At 42.6% G+C, this 18,247-nt stretch overlaps 1 protein-coding gene across 3 annotated transcripts in view; it reads right to left on the bottom strand.

Moving 5' to 3' along the window:
- pik3r3b (phosphoinositide-3-kinase, regulatory subunit 3b (gamma)) overlaps window positions 1-18,247 on the bottom strand; it is a 181,040-nt gene that overhangs the window by 11,111 nt on the left and 151,682 nt on the right. Inside the window, exon 1 of one of the 3 annotated variants that reach the window (XM_031876022.1) lies at window positions 6,480-7,018. The exons of 1 other annotated variant lie outside the window; for it this stretch is intronic. In XM_031876022.1, coding sequence (XP_031731882.1) covers window positions 6,480-6,594 — 115 coding nt within the window. In that variant the 5' untranslated portion in view covers window positions 6,595-7,018. One more of the 3 variants, XM_031876023.1, reaches the window with a different exon arrangement.

Raw genomic sequence — 18,247 nt, 5'->3', positions numbered from 1 at the left:
TCTCTCTCTCTCTCTCTCTCTCTCTCTCTCTCTCTCTCTCTCTCTCTCATAAATTGTCACACAGTTTAAGAACAGAGATTAAAAAAGGGGCTGAGGGCCCCATAACCACCAGAGGCCCATAACACTAGCTAATGTGTAGTACGTTATTTAACATATTTAAATGTCCACATAAAACTAGATTATAGATCATGATCCTCTTTGTTACGTAACAATCTCCACCTGCTGTCTTAGTGGTGTGATTTCAGTTACTACAGGACATTGTGTGTTATGAGCAGTGAAACAGTCTGAATTACAAAGACAACAGCCTTGGACCTTTTGCTCACTTCATGATGTGAAGACCTCATCTAATAGGTTGGCCTGCTAGTTTAAAAAAAAAAAAAAAAAAAAAAAGATTGACACACACACACACACACACACACACACACACACACACACGCACGCTCTTGCTGTGTGTGTAACAGTGGCATCTCCTCTTCCTCTCCTGTTCTTTGTTCTCCTTCAACCTGCTCTCTTCCTTCCTCTCTCTCTCTCTCTCTCTCTCTCTCTCTCACACATCACCACAGCAGTCAGTTACTGCAGCCAAAACTGTCATTCTGCAGCTGCACTGTTCCCCTCTGTCATCCCTTTATAAACACACACACACACACACACACACACGCGCACACACACACACGCGCACACACACACACGCACACACACACACAGGAGGTCCACTTCATATTAAATAAAAAAAATTTAAAAAGGTAACAAAGAAGAACACTGCTATAACAACAGAAATGCACTCTGTGTGTGTTAGCATGTTGCTCACAGTGTGGAAGTACATGGACCCCACAACGTAGAGCATCATAAAGGACAATAGATTGGCCCTTTGTCATCTTCATTAACAATTATTCTAATCTTTTTTTAAGGTTTAATTGATACCTCAATAAAATGTTAAACATCTTAAATTTGCTGAAGTCATTTGAGCAAAAGTTAAAGGACTACATCAGTTACAATAAGATAAAAATGCATAAGTTTAACCAGCAAAATGACCCTTTGTTGCAAAGGTCCATTGGGAACTTGAAGCATTAAATCAAGCAGAGTGGGTGACCTCTGCAGCATGGACGGGGCCGAACCCTCCCACTCACTGGGCAACGCTCGTGATGAGCCGGCTCCTTCAGACCTCTGTTCTGCTTAAAACAAGTCAAACTCACTAATGACAACCATCCTGCTGAAGAGGACGGAGTCTGAACACGTCAGGAAATATGAGAACTCACACAAATGTATTGTTCTAAATCTGAAAAAATTAAGTACACATCTCTCACAACTACTGCGAGGGAGCAAGAGGGATGGTGAACAAAGGCAGCCTGCCTCCTCCCTCCCCAGACAAAGGAGCAGCGCTCAGCTACACGTGCACACACACACACACACACACACACACACACACACACACACACACACCGATATCACTGGTCATCACACATGCAGCCCACAGCTCTCCCCCCGAACAATGCCTGTCAGCACGGACTGACACACACATGATAAACACTCGCACGTGACAAACAGAGTGTCAGACAGAGCATCAACGCGAGCCTCGGCCATGTTTTGGCAAAACCGGCGAGCTTTGAAAGTTGTGCGTGCACACAGCTGATCGTTAGCACAGCCGTGACAGCGCGGTAACAAAGATCTTTACTGCAACACGAGTTTACATGCAGAGACATTACGACATACACTGCAGAACTTAAGCAAAAACACTCAGAGCACGTGAAAGTGAATGAACCGTTCTGGAGAAATCTGCTCCTCGATCTGTGCTATTTCCACGACTTTACATGTGGACAAAGTGAGGAGCTGCAGGTGGCGTGTGTGAGCAGTTTGTGGGTGTGTACCAGCATCTCTCTCACACACACACACACACACACACACACACACACACACACACCAATTCAAAATGTAAAAAAATATTAAATTACAACATACAGAGCAAAACAGCAAATGCTCACATTTGAGAGACTGGGACCCGATAGCAATTGTTATTTTTGCTATACAAGCAACTTTCTGTGGATCGACTTATCATTGCCGCACTAATTCCCCAAATTGTCGAGTACAAAAGCAAACTCAGCAACAGAGAAACAAGGAAAACAAACGTACGCACACACACACACACACACACACACACACTCTGAAAGTGTTAAGTCATGTGCTGCAAGAAGAATCAAAGAGGGGACTGCAACAGCATGAAAGAGGAGGACAAATATGAAAAAGAAAGTGTGAAACTAGTCAACATTGCAAATGAATGTACACAGATTGGAGGAGGAAAAGTGAAGTATGAGAAAGAGAAGAGAAACAATGGCAGTGACAAAAGAGAAAATACACCAAAAGATCAAATTGGTCTCTGAGCCTACCGTCCTCAATCATCGCACTCTGTTAGCTGCATGCTGTCACTCGTCTCTCAGCTGATTCCTCCCCCCTCTTCCTCCTCCTCCCCCTCCTCCCCCTCCTCCTCCTCCTCCTCCTCCGTCAGACTGAAGAAAAGAGTAGAGTGAGGCTGCTCCTAAAAGACAGCCGATGCTCTGACTAATCCCTGCATAGAGGCCCGCCCCCTCGGCCAATCAGGACGCAGCGAGGGGGGCGTGCCTCTCGATAGAAAGAAAGAAAGAAAAGGAGGGGGGCGGAGCTACCCGGTGGTATATCAATTCCTTCTGGGACACCACGCGCACACACACAGCAGCTCAATCAACAGGTCGTCTCCTATAAAACACAGGGCGACTCGCAGCTCAACGTGTGTTTAAGAGTTTCATTTAAACACACAACTAAAGACATATACGCAGTGATCTAACAAATTAGCTCCAACAGTCCTTAACTTAATAGATATTAAATTTACAATGGTATAAAAACAGAGAAAAACTGCAAATCCTCACATTTGAGCAGCTGCAACCAAAGGATGCTTGGTCTTTTTTGGAAAACATCAAACCTTTTGGGACAAAACTTGAACACACAGCCCAAACCAATGAGCCAGCTGCCAGACCACTAAAATAAATAGCAATTATCAAGTCAAATTATTTCACACCCTCACATTTTCTTAAAATTTCCCCCCGACAATTCCAAAATTTGACTCAACATCTGCTTTTATGTTCGCGGAGGAAGACCGTGTGATACGTGATCCGTGTGGTTGAAAGCTCTGAAAGAAGGCAGTAACCACTTACTGCCTTCTTCTGTAGAAAAAGAAAAATGAGTAAAAATACCTCCAGTACATCAAGTACATGTTACCCCAGTCAAAACGCATATTTCCTGGCCAAAGTACCTCCAGAACAACTTTGAGTCGGGATTCTTTTGTCAAACAACTACACTAATGCGGATTCTGTAATAGTTTTGGCCCATACGAGGTTTGGTTTAGCGTGTGCTTCGTTAATGTGCAGATTATGATCCTGATACAAAGCTCTATTCACTCAGTGACATATGGACAGGATAACAAGCTCTTATGGACGACATGTCAATCTGATCCTATGAATGGTCATTACGTCCTTCATGTGAAGAGGCTTTGACATCTCCGCTGTGCATGTCCTTTATGTCAAGAGAGGCGGGTCTATACTGCTGGTTCTGCATATTTTAGCCCAGGTAACAATTTAAAAATCAAAAAAAAAAAATCAAAGTTGGCACTCAAACTGTGCTTACATTAGTTAATCCACCACAGTAACATTTCTTTGATCACTTGTACTAAATCTGTTCCTCCAATGTAATTTTCCTTCTGAAGGTGAGTGCACCCATGTAGAAAAATCGATTACAATCTGGTCCTCATTATAGACTAATGCAGGGCTGGTTGATAGATCACGATATTAACAGTAACATTGTTCCAATATATATATCACAATATGGCCAATTTGGGCAAATTATAGTTACATATATTGAAATTGATGCTCAATGCACAAAATCATTTAAAACAACACAATATGATCATATCATCACTGACCACAACTGACTATGGACCTTAAGAAGCAATTAGTTTGTTATTCACCGAACAAAAAAAAAAAAGCAGCGCTACTGCTTGTACTGTTGTCAAAGTAACAATACTGTTGCATGGGAATAATCTGTGATAGAAATGCAGACTGTGATAAAGAGGACGTTTCAAGCCTGTGCATGTTGGTCTTTATGCCGGGTAGATGTGAATAGAAGCTAGCTGGAGGGAGGGAGGAATGGGAAGTGATGTGCAGTACATGGGAGTCGCTGTAAATGAAGCAAAGACATGCAGAAACCTCTGGCATGGTCCTTTAACAATAATGTCACAGTGATTTTCCATCGGAAGACGAGACTCATCGTGCACCCCACATCCACAGATGCACATGTACACACACACACACACACACACACAATCCATTACACACACAGATACACACACACACTATAACCATCATTGAGGCTTCCGCGATTCAAATCTCTTCTGCGGGACGCTTGTCATCTATTCTCCCTACGTCTCTTCATCATCATCCCTTCTTCCCTCTGTCGCTTCTCCCGCTTCTCCTCGTCTCTCACCCTCTCTGTGCCTCTTTCTCGCGTCTCCTTAGCTCTTTAGATTAGATGTCAGTTATGTCAAAACAAAGACACACGAGGCGCAGACAGGATGAGCTCATTCAGGCAAAAGGGGTGACTCGTGCACACACGCACAAAAAGACCCATAATAGTATAAAACACACTGCAGGTATGAGCCAGAGATAAAAGTGTATCTGCAGTCAAAAAGATAGATTTTCCAAAAGTACAAAATGCACCTTTTTTTTAATAGATAGATAGCTATCTATCTATCTAGTCTTTGCATTATTCACAGCATGGAGGGAGCACAATTGCTTCTTTAAACATTAATTTAAACATGCTTCTTTAAACAAAAATGCACCTTTTTTTTTGAGAGAGAGAGAGAGAGAGAGAGAGAGAGAGAGATCTATCTATCTAGTCTTTGCGGATTGCATTATTCACAGCATGGAGGGAGCACAATTGCTCATTAAGCTGGGATGAAATGTTGCTTCTTTAAACATTACTCTTTGTCAACCATGACAATGACCCTATGGGTGAAAGAATGAATGAATGAATAGCTCCGGGTGCTATATAAGCAAAGGTCCAGCGGCAGTTAAGTGTGTGAATCGCCAGTAAAGAGCCAGTGTGTTGCAGTCACACATCCGACGCATCGAGTCCGAGCACTGTCCATTCACTCTACTGTAGCTCCAACACAATGACTGTCAAGCAGAGAGAGAGAAAGACAGAGACAAAAAAAAAAAACGCCAGACACGGAAGAAAGACAATCGATGCCTCTCTCGTTCGGTCGGGAGGTCTCTCCCCCCCCCCACAAAAAAGGAGGAGTTAACTTTAAAAGGAGCAGAAAGAGGAAAGTGGAGACACTGCACCAGTCCACTTCACATGGACTTCAACACAGCTCAAAATGAAAGCAGCAACAAAGCACTTCAGGTTTTCACGAACGCACCAGAAAAATGAAGCTGTGCATGCAACAAATTCTCATAACTTCATGATCCATTCAGCGCACCGGGGGGAGAAAAGAGAGAGAGGGGGGGAGGGTAGGAGTCAAATGACACGGGCACAATTGCCGAGGAATTATTGAATGGAGGTAGGAATGAATGTAACATATTGAATTCTGGGTGACAGTTTGCTAGAGATGGGGCACAGATACGTATAACTGCACGTCAGTAATGGATGTTATGATTATGAAACGCTCGGGACTTTATATTCCCGGTTCCCCTCTCTGTTCTCGGTGTCCCATCCCCCCCTTGTCCGTCGTCGGCATCGGACAGAGCTAATTTCGGGGTGATTCGGTTTCATTTAGAGTTTGATTGTGTAGAAACGTTAATAACAGAAAATGAAATGTGCAGGTAGTTGGAGAAATCAGAGACTGGCTTCAAGAATGAAACTCGGCTGCAAAGAACTGCGTTGGTGTTTTTTTTTGGCTTTTTAGTCCAAAATAATTTGGCTGCGATGTCTGCCATCGTTGTCATTTATTTACCAGCACGCATTATATGCAGATGGTCAGAGGAGGATATCGGCTACCTCTGTGTACAGACTACATGGGACTATTGTCTCCTAAATGAGTCTGCGAGTGCAGCTTAGGAGAGCTGCAGCCACTGTGTCACAGCAGAAATATGCATATATACATCTACACATCTACACAGGCGCATTAATGCTACAACGGGTGCACTGGAGAGCAAGAAACAAAGTCAAATGAGTTTAAAGCATTGTCATCGGTGCCGAAAACTGTCATTTAACAGTTAAGTCCTTTAAAAAAAAAAATTTAAAAAAAAAACTAAATGAGCAGACGCAAGTGAAATCACTCGAGAAACGACGACCTGGATGTCGGCAGGGACCCATACAGTCTGGACCGCCGGGGGACAGGATGTAACGTTACGCTTTAAAACTTTCCGACGATTTGAACGGACACCAAACACAACACCTCTCCAGCACAACTTTCAATGTCCGATATTAGGCTCTGCCGTCACAGGCCTCCTTACCTGGCGGCTGGTCCATCTCCAGATAGAAGATCAGCTCTGTGGAGTAGGGCATCGTCACGTCCTTCCAGTCTCCTTCCTCACCGGCTTTCTCCGTGGTCCAATCTGTATTATACATTGTCTTGCGTGTGGCTTAACCTGACACTCTTTCTCCACGAAACGGGTAAGAACAAAACCGTACAAAATGCGAACGGCTGGCAAAAGCAAACCGACGTTTTAAAAACTCGATTGGATAAGCTAATCTATCTATCTATCTATCTATCTATCTATCTATCTAGAAGTATTCTATCTGAATTCCGGCTTCAGACTGGAATAAATAGACGAACTGTGTACAAAAAGCACTGCTCCCTCCGACATAATAATAGAGTTAATAACTTGGGGCTCTTCATGAAGGCCCTCTATATGTGTATATGTACACATATATATAAAAGCGTCCTTTAAACGGTGGAAAGTAGATGCCAGCTCTACATTTCAGTCCCCTCTCCTTTTCCGCCGCTGGTGCCGCCGGCTTGCTAGCTTCATTTTAAGAAGAGCACTGACAAGAGGAGGCTGGCTGAGGCTGACAACGGCTGGGACGAACCACTACGCCGAAATATACGGGGGGGGGGGGGGGGGATTTGACTTCCCTAACTGTGATACACCAAAACGAAATACAAATAGATCCTTGTTGTAGTGGATATTGACAACGTGTACCAGCTAGTAAACATTACTCTTATCTAACCTATTCATTCCGCTCACACGTTCTGCCTGTATTGTATTAATACAACCCCCCCTCCCCCCCTTGGTTGGACTCTTTCTTTCCCAGGCACGACGCTGAGAGAGCCTCTTTGCGCAAACTCAGAAGCTGCATTTGAAAGCCAATAGGGAAATGACTTCAGCCTCTGAAGAGCAACTTACAAATTCTGTGGTTTTCCAGTCAGATCCTTACCTTCCTGCTGCTTGGCTGTATGTAACTACAAACTACTGGCTGCTACTGACTATGGCAGTGTTTTTGCATGTTTAGCCCACTTTTTACAAATTACATGTTTTACGTTTTCCCAAAGCAAACCTAAATGTTTTTACATTTGTGAATGTGCTTTTTATACCATACAACCAAACCAACAATAAATTGATCCTATTTACAAGTATTGTGTGTGTATCCAAAAGCCAGATACATCTTATTCCTCTGTGACATAGAGCAAAGAGATTGTTGTCCAAAAATACATTAAGCCACACTCTTGCACATGTTCCTTCATTACCATGAACGGGGACACACACACACACACACACACTCTCTCACACACACACACTCTCACACACACACACACACACACACACACACACACACACACACACACACACACACACACACACACACACACACACACACACACACACACACACACACACACACACACACACACACACACACACACACACACACACAAAAGTTTATTTGACTCAATCCCATATTCACCATCCTGCTGCCCCAAATACTCATAAGAGCACCAAATGTAGATTAATCCACTGATGGACAGAGTTCAATATATGCACTGTTTGCTACACATTACAGTGCCCATGCTGCTTTTGGAAATTACAGAGCCTTTTAAAAAAAATGGAACAATGCATGTTCCATAGGAACCAATGAAATTTGTTGATAATAACAAAATATTAAATAATGCCAACCTGGATACTCCCCAAATGAATCCACCATTTCAGCAGCATCAGCATGCAAAATGACACAAATGGTGGAATAAACAAATCAAGCATGTTTCAAGTTGATTTTCATGCCATGGTGAAATGATTTCAAGCAATGGCCCACTGAAAGGTAAGGAAAACATTAAAAAACCCAATCACTGCAATGTGTTTTGGATCATGATTAGTGTAAAACATTAAATAAATGGTAATCACATGGTAATTAGCTTTCCGACAAAAGTCACCCTAATGTCCTTTTCCACTGCAGCGATGTGTCCGGGGCTAGAGTTTGTTTGTTCAGTGGGCTTGTTTAACTCCAGCTGAGGAACATTTTCTGTTTACAACATGAACCAAGCCCCCTACAGTGAGGTAAGTAGTTACAATAAATGATATAGTCTCTTAAACATACGCTTAGGGATGCTAGAGAGGTGTAAACATGTATTTAAGAAGCCTATATCCCTATATACAGGGATTACTGCACACACACGCACACATCAAAACACACACCTGCTAAAATGGATATTATGCATTTACGGGATTGTAGGACCAATGTATCCTACATCGGGCTGACTCAAATAGCTGGTGAGAATGGGGCCGACCTATAAAATTCTATTCTATTTTATACACGCTATATATTTGCTTTAGAACATTTGGAAAGCCATGTTTAAGTCACGCCTGAATGACTCCACCCAATTCCACACAGTGAGCATACAGCTTAATCAAACATTGGTATCGGATCTGTACCGGCCGATACCCAAATCCCAGATATCTGTCTCGGGACTGAAAAAGTTGTCTGGTGCTTCCCTAATGTATGGCTCCTCATTCTTTGACAAGATATTTTTGAAGCTGCTATCATCAATATTCTAATCTTTACAATGGATCAAATGACCACGCTTTATGGGAAAGATGTCCCTCGTAGTGAGAAATGCACAGATAATTATCACCTGACTCTGCAGTTCTAAGAGCTTTACAGTGTCTTTGAGCTCATTGTTTTAAATTTGACTGTTTGGATTCACTCTCACCGCTTTCATGGCGCTGTTTTTCGGTCGAAGCAGGCAGCTATTCTCAGCAAGAAAAAAGCTATTAAACCAGAGCGTATGCTGCTCAGCACCAAACAGCAGACACACACAGTTAACGACTATATATAGCGAAGAAAGTGGAACACATATCGCAGCTAAAAAGCCAGACTTATATTATACTATTATAGATAATGTTGCCAAGTGTCTGTTCTATTCAAAACCAGGCAACATTTTTCTAACAAGTTTGTCACATCAACTTAGAAGGTGATCCCAGGTCAGTGTTGTATTCGATGCCCCAAGTGGCCAAACAATCTGTTACTGCAGGTTTATGTAACAGTTAAATCAGTTCTAAAGATCTCCAACTGATCCACAGCACAATCCTCTTTTTCTCCCCTTGCTTCACAGCTCAAGTCGGTTCATAGCAACGGAGCAAAGTCAGATTCAGTGCGACTGGGTCCAGTTAGGATCTAGTTCTATTGCCGTGCGTTTTTGTCAATATGTCTGACACTGGAGTGGATCATCATCACAGGGGGAAAAAAAAAGAAGTATTTTAAGGCGACTTTTCATTCATTCTCAGGACATCAGGACGCATTACTGCTCTTTTCGGCTGCACCTGCATGTTAATTGGTATCGGATTATGCTGCTTCCAGTGTCGTGCTCTCTCGCTGCTTGGCTCTATTTGGGTCGACAGCAGTTTAGATGCGGTCTAATAATCCCATGGCCTTTTCGGATGGGACTCTCTGTTTTTTTTAAATGTATTTTTGCATGTCGGGTTTTGGTTGGTTTTCCAGAGGTCTGTTTTTGGAAGAGTTACATATTTTTTATTTTCTATGCATATGCGTGTTCTGCATGCGCAAACCAAATTGAGATGACAAGTTTGTTTAAGCTGATTAACTCAGGTTTTTTTTTGTGAAAACTGGAAAAACCAAAATAAAATGAGCCTATTACTCCCTCTCTCGGCTTCTATTCCTGTGCCAAGAGCAGAAAGTAGAGCACTTTTAAGATTAGAAAAAAAAAAAAAAAAAAAAAGAACAATGGCATCATCATAATCAGCTGCCCCAAAAGCACACAGTGGAGACCCAGACTGGCCCAGACCCCCAGTCATCCACATGGTAATCTCCTGTTAACAGCCTAATATCAATACAATATATTCAGATGGGAGCTGCTGCTACCAGTAATTACAGCTGCTCTGTCTATCTATGTGTCTGCCTGGTGTCCTAATTCAGGGAGCAACAATAAATGAAAGGTCTGCTCCCCAATCTGCCATCCATCCATTCTGTCCTCCCTCTACATCCCATCCACCCATCCGTCCGTCTGTCCGTTTATCCATTCGTCTGTTCATCCCCCTTTGACTTGACTGTCTCTTCTGTCCATCACAAGATGAGAAGAGAAGGAGGACGCTGGGTTCCCTTTCCCAAATATGAAAAGTTAAAAAAATAGAGGGGAACAATGTCAATGTATGGAATCTATTTATTGAAGCAAACACACACACACACGTCATGATTGTGTTTGTGTGTGTGTGTGTGGTTGTTTCACAGATGGCTCGTGCCGGACACAGCCCAAAGCTCCTCTCTGTCAAGTGTGTCAAACAGGTTTAATTGCTGCCGCCGCCGCTCTGTGTGTGTGTGTGTGTGTGTGTGTGTGTGTGTGTGGCTGGGCAGATGGATCCTTAACAATGACACAGGAACTGACTCTGCCCCTCATCATACAAAAGAGAAAGAGAGAGAGAGAGAGAGGAAGAAGGAGGGGCAGACAGAGGGAGGAGGACGATGGGAACGGCGGTATTAATCTGCGCTGTCCCCGGCCATCGGCACACTGCTCCCCATTTAACCTCCCCAACAATAGAGCCGAGGCATCAAGTGGCCTATTTGCATAGCGTATGCATAATCACATATGAAGCATAGTCACATATGAATCGACGACTCCAAATACAACTTCAAATTCTGTACGGTTCCAATTTTGTACGTTTCCATCCATGTTTTTAAGTGCATTTTGAATATGCGCATACAAAAAGACAGAATGCCAGAAATAAACAGAAAACGCCAAAATGTCAATAAAACATTTTAAGCTTGGCTGAAGATGCTGGCAAAGTGATTAGGGCAAAAGCAAAATAATGGCTGTCAGAATAAAAAAATAATGGAATAAATGCTGATGTTGAGGAACTTGCTTCAGCTTTGTCTTCATTTTGGTACGGCTGTCACTGTTGCGTGCTCCCACTCTGCCAAAAAGACTGCAACACGGTGTGCTACACGGAACCCCAAGTTCGTTCAATCAAAAAAACATAAATGGCCCCCTGCCTCCAGTCATTATGCTAAGCTAGGCTAACTGCGTCCTGTTCTTAACACACCGACATGAGATTGATGATCCATCTTCTTATCGCACTCTCAAAAGTAAAGCAAATGGCCATTATTTCGCAAAATGTTATGCAATACCTTTAAACTACTCAGCAGAATAGTAAAGTAGTCAGACGTGGCACCAGCTGCACCACAAACAACATGACACATAATTGGTTAGATGTTCACACATCAATAATTTAGCACGCTGGAAGGCACCATTGTTCAGGCACACCACTAACTACTTTGGATACTTCGATACATTCTACTGATAATACTTGAAACTGAAATAATAATAGTGAAAACATTGCAAATAGGTTTCAGCAGGTTTTCTTGTAAATTCTTCTACTTGTGCAGGTGTGTGTGGGTGTATGAGAGAAGGAAGCCCAGGTGAGCTCTTGAGAATCAGGTGTTGAGTTTTCAATTTCTGTCGCCATAGAGACGAAAGCCTCCAGTGAGGCGCCAACAGTGAGAAGCTCTTTTAAGGGGCTTTGAGTACAGACAGAAGCCACGTCTGGAAGCTCATATCCCCTGACACCTACTGAGTTAAATTCAGCGGGGAGGCTTTAAATCATGAAGGCATGTCAAAAGCCAAACTAACATGCAGTTTAACCTCTTCAACTTTGATTTTACGAGACAAAATGGCACCTCGAATAAAACATTTTCCACATTGTGCAACATTACATCAACATCTTGCGTATGGTTGTTCCAACACTTCATTTGCACTATGAAGCTTATATTGAAGGGATACTGTATATTAGAACTCAGGACAGGTCATCGCTGCACAGTTCCATGAAACAGAGGTAATGTTAGGCATCTTTCCAAAAAATGAACATAAATGTTGAGGCTGAACATGTGGCCATGAGTCCTATATTTGAAATCATGGACCCATCTGCTTGTCTATCAGGGTTTTGTCTATCATGTCTGAGCAGAACAAGCAGTTCAGTAAACTAGATGTAATCTGTGAGATTGTGTGTCTGTGTGAGTGTGTGGGAGTGTGCACAGATGTTTCTGCCCGTCTTAAGTTGTGCATTATCTATCTGTGCATGTGTGAAGCACGTTTAAGGTCAAATGCCACCTGTGCCCCAAGCAACTGCTTCCAAAACCCCACATCAGAACACAAGCACAGAATATAATCATTTCACTCAAACGGTCTTTTTTTTAGCAGCTATTGTGCTTTGCGAAAATGAGATAGAAAGCCAGATGCCACGAGCAGGGCGACACATGCTGACACGGCTGAACGGAGCCATCGTGACCCTCCGACACCTGTGAACCACCAGCTTATCTGCATTAATGTGTGTGTGAATTAAGGGGGGGGGGGGGGAACAAATGCTACATTATACAATGATATTCCAGACAAGTGTTCTTCTTTTCCTGTTTCATCATCTAGTCCATGAAGCTGGCTCCATACACAAATTGCTTTTTTTCCCAGTTTGGTATCGAAGAACTTGACTGAGTCGTGACCTTAAACACATTCAACACTTGTGGCATGACAAATGATGCTATTGTGGCTGAATGGGTTAAAAGCCTGACATCACAAGAGTGAAGGCTATGGGCTGGGCGATAAAACAATCTCGAAATATTATTTCTTGATAAAATCTTTCATGATAATGAAGATACATTTATGTACTTTATTTTCAACAGTTATTTTTGAATCCGTTTTCTTCTACTCGCGAAAACACTAGACGAACAGCCGATACGTTGTAGCCTCCGGCGTAGACGTACATTTATGCAATTATAGTAGTAATTAGATGTAGATGTGTTAGGAAATGTTACACACTATTTCAGTTACTTGATTTTCATACGTCTTCTACTTGAAGAATGCAAAATGGGTAAAAGCATTATTATTATTATCATTAAATATGTATGCTGATAGTTAGACATATATTACTATTGTTATTACTGACATCAATATAAAAAACAAAAAGCGATATGCGATATAGACCCTATGCGATAACATTTGTGGCTATATGGTCCAGCCCTAGTGAAGGCTGTTAAAGAATCAGATTATGCTTTCGTTCAGCTGTTGTAGTATATAGGTGTACTGTTTGAGGGCGCACATACTTTTGACCATGTGTTGTCAGCATGGGTAATAGTGTGACAATAGCTGAACACATTGGATCGGCTACCAAAAACAAATCCAAACGTTTCACAAGAGAAACATGATGTAAATGCTTGTGTGGCCACACAACTGTACCAGTCTGTGTCCATGTGTGCCATGTGTTCCAAGTATACACAATGCCAAGTGGGAGGCAGGGAAAATAAATAGTGTAGCCCATGCATTGCATTAGCCTCCATGGCGGGCTAATGGTCAGAAATGAAAACAAAAAATGTACAAATACAGGTCTCAGGTTGAGTTTGGGTCTTAGACATGAGGATATGTGCTTGGTGTTGGTCTAACTAGGGTCCGAAGATGCTGAGCTGTATTATAATAATGGTTGGATCCATTGTTTTTGGAGTTTGACACATACTGTAGGCCAGGGACTAAAATTCTGGATATCTGTTGTTTCTTAAATTAATCTTTGATGTTGAATTTATTTGTAACGTAAAGCAAAATACCGCCATTTTTATTATTTTCTGCTAGTGTTTGTGTTGCGAGAACAGAATTTGAACATTTGGACTGAAGTGGCATTAAGGGAATAGAGCACTCAGTAATATTTGACTTGGGCATCTCTATTTGACTTAAAGAAATCGAGTTCTTCTTCCCCTGCTTGTGTCAACAAATGGGCATTTGTGCAGTTTTCAGTCTGGTGTTTTATAGGTTTAATTGGTCCCGTGTGGGCATCCGTCTGTGTGACTTTGTGTGTGTGCGTGTGCTGTAATAAAGCAGTGATTCAGAAAGAGACACAACAGTGTTGTATATCTCCCTGACACGTTCCCCAGTGTCAGTGAGTCACTACTGTACAATCTATCAGCCACTGAGCGTGTGGTTGAACCTTCTTTCTTTTTTTTTTTTTTTTTTTTAAAGGAAGAGCCTACAGATTGAGCATTCTCTGTCATGGGAGACGCAGAGGCAGCAGACTGGAGAGAAGGGTAGATGGAAGGAGGGGGAGGAGAGATCCTCATCCGCCCGGCTGCAGAGCGAGACCCAAGCAAGCGGTGCAAGAGGGACAGAAAGAGGACGCCGGGAAGAGAGGCAGGGAGACGGAGTTCTATCTGTCCTGAAGTGTTGGTCGGGACATGTCTGTCCCGTAGAAATAGCGATCCATAAATATATGAGTGTGTGTGTGTGGGGGGATGTTTGACTGTACAGTGATGATGAGGCTGCGGTTTGCACACTGCCTGCTCTATTTCTGTGCTTATTATCCGTGGCCCTCAGCGCTTTTCATATTTCGTCTGCCGCTGTAATAACTAGAGTGGAAAGTGCAATTTAACTGTAGACACGAATAGGCTGCTAAACATAGACATCGGTGGAGTGGGGTCTTGGAGAGCACACCCACCCACACACACACACACACACACACACACACACACACAGCGGTTACGTAACATGGCGTGGCACTTTTGTATATATTATGAATAAGCATTTGTTGGAGGGCGCAGGGACGTACATGGTCATCCGCCTACATCACTGCTACAATTATCGTTAAAACGCACAGTGTGACTGAACAGTTTAATTTGCTGTTGCCGGTTAATGTGGCAACATTCACACCGCAAGCCATACAAACTCTGCCAGAGCCATCATCGTTACAGACTCCATGTCCTGCAGATGGTCCGTCAATTTTGGGGGAGATGTGTAGGAAAAGACACACAAAATATCCAGAATATCTATATTTGATGCGATGGTGCACCCAAGAGGAGTGCCGGGTTTCAATAATGAACTGAACAAAAGTGTTGCCTTCGTGACAGTTGGAGCTCAGCGTTACCTATGGGCTGTGAGCTTCTGTGTGTGCTCTTGTATTTCTACCTTTGTGAGGACCACTTTGAGTTGAAAAGTGCAAAGTGCAGTGGTGATATTTTCTGTTGCTGCACATATGGCCACTGGAACACTGAATGAAACAACCCCACCGGTACTACTGCTGATATGTGAAGGATACAAATATTCAGCCCTTTGTGCTGACTGACTGATGGTCATGCTTCATAAAACTGGCATTAACTAGACAATGAACTGGAAAAAAAGTTACAAGGACATGCAGCAGTGTTATTAGAGCCTCATGCTTTCATGTTGTCGATAGCAAGGGCAGAGCTCTTCTGTTGGCCTAACATTCAGTTCAGCATATTGAAGACCACATTAACTTGGCATTGTTGGGGATCCTTGATTCCTAAATAGAGCAGTCCAGATTATTGTGGCATTCAAATCAAATATAGCAGAAGATTGATTTTTTCCCAAATGATGTAGAGATTTGAAGGCATTCTGTTATCGAATGGCTTGAACAATAATGCATATAGCTGCCGTAGGTGCGTTTACAACGTATAGCTCTGTCCAAATCCATCACTTGGCCATGAAGGTCTTTTCCTCAGGAAAATAAACAAGTTTTCTTATGTGATCATCCTTTTTGTTTTGCACATCTTTTCCTTCCTGAACTTGCGTGACCCTGTCTTGTGATGTTGACATCTCAAAATGATAAGAAAAACTCATGACGGTAAAAATAATGACTTGTTAGAATTATGTTGACACTGCCCAAGTATCCTTGTGATCACGAGATAACATGTAATCAAATAATTGTACCAATGTCCTCTCTAGTGCAATAGTTAACTGCTAACTTGTGGTCGTGAAAACCTGGTTTCAGAAACATTCATTCAGTTCCCAGGTGAGAAGTAAAAAAAAAACAAAACCTCAGCGCTAAGTTACACATTCAGAACAAAGAAGTTCAGGAGACCCCTGCTAAGTACATCTCTTCTGAGTGAATGAACGTCTCTGGGGGTAAGACGAGGCTTAAACATCACGGACTAGACACCGTGCTGTAGTTCACATCACAGAGGCTCTGTTTGATCGGGCCTTTTGAAGCACGGCTACCTCCGCTGGATCCTGCACATTGGATCGGCTGCTTTGGTCTTAGCGAGGTGTGTGCTGGCAGCGAGTCATGTGCACTCCAACTCAAGCACACCGATTAGCTTCGCCGTCTCAAACTTTCCAGCCAGGCCAGATTCAATGAGGAGCTCTCCTCGTCCTTAGCCCTCCTGATCCATCCTCATTACTATTCAGGGTGAATTCAGTTGCTCTCCTGGCATTGATTGATCCTCTCCACCTGTGCAAACTCAAGTTGTCTCACACTGCAGGCGCAGACAGGCAGAAGTAAAGTCTTGCAGTGACTAAAAGGATTTATATCAATTATTGAAAACACCCTGCTGAGAAGCTTGTGTTTGTGTCTTTGCAGTCTACTGGCACAGTCTACTGTAAAGCAGCCGATTTAGGTTTTTACTATACATGAATATGTAACCATAATGCTTTTGACAGAACCACTTTCTCCAAGAAAGGCCGACTTCAGATCAGGAACCCCACAGGATCCTTCAGAGCTGCAACCTATTTGTGATCTGAGAGTGCTGGTACGAGTCACTGGGGTTCGGACGGGGGAAACTAAGGAGTTCACATGCTATAGCTCTATGATGGGTAATCATTTGCTCAACTGGAATAGTCACATGGGAAATAATTACAGGATCAGAAGAGTAAGTAATATGGTTTTGTGAGGGCAAGATCGGAAATAAAAAAAAATGCAATTTTAACATGGGATCATGATGAGTGATTATTTGCTAGCATTGGACTTTCACCCAGGAGACTGCTGTTCATGTCCCGTGTGAAACCAAAAGTCAACGTTGACTTTACGCTTCTTTCTTAACTCTGTTACGCTTGTTAGGTCAGAGAGTTTGCTACGGGCAGTTGTTGCTTATTTACAGCGGTTATGTTGTTACATTACATTGTTGCTATTTCAACACAAATCTTTTTGTTGTCCTTTCAAAAAATATATTTTTTTTTTTTTTTTACTTCAACCAAGTAGTTTTGTTGCCTAAACCAAACCAATCGTTTCACAACGTTTACCATGTGCCATTGTGAGTTTCTGCAAGCCTGATATGAAGCTGATATGAAGTGTATTCATGAGACACATTCTCGGTTCAGAAAAAACAACATTCAATGCAATTTAAGTGAAGGGCCATGATGTGTGACTATTTCCTCAGCTTAAATTGAGTAAAAATATTCATATTTATCCAGAGGCTCTGGAATAGTCAAGGGGTGACATGATTACAGGATCGGGGCTAAGAGTAACGGGATAGGGCAAAGGCAAGATGTTAATGACAAATGACGTTTTAGCATGGGGCCATGACTTGTGATTATTCGCTCAATTTAAATTTAGAAAATCATATTATTCGTACCCTGGGACTATGAAGCGCTTGAATAGCCACTTGGGAAATAATTATATATATTAACAGGATTGGGTGACAGCAAGATTGAAAATGACAAACGCCAAATTTTGCCGTACAGGAAGACCGAGCGAGAGAGGAAGAAAATGTCACTATCGCACGTGTCACCCTCTTGTGACATGTTTGCCGTTAAAAGGACTGAAAACATGATTTCTACCGTTTTAGTGAAATAGGTTTTTGCTGTTGCAGTGAAAAATAGGGACGAAGGCTTGCCTCTCAACCTGCTCTCTCTTTCTCTCTCTGTTTTTGGGTGCAGTGGACAGTCAGAGAGCCAAACTGGGATACAGCTTTCGAGCAGGCAGAAAGGGGAGGGCCGGAGATAGATGACACACACAGACACCAACACACACTTTCCAACTGAACCAAACCCAAATCTCTACCCCCCCCC

The sequence above is a fragment of the Anarrhichthys ocellatus genome, unplaced genomic scaffold (genome assembly GCF_004355925.1).
Source record: "Anarrhichthys ocellatus isolate YVR2014 unplaced genomic scaffold, GSC_Weel_1.0 scaffold102, whole genome shotgun sequence".
In the NCBI taxonomy this organism is placed as follows: domain Eukaryota; kingdom Metazoa; phylum Chordata; class Actinopteri; order Perciformes; family Anarhichadidae; genus Anarrhichthys; species Anarrhichthys ocellatus.
The sequence above is the reverse complement of the archived record's forward strand: the minus strand, read 5'-3'. Positions and strand labels throughout refer to the sequence as shown.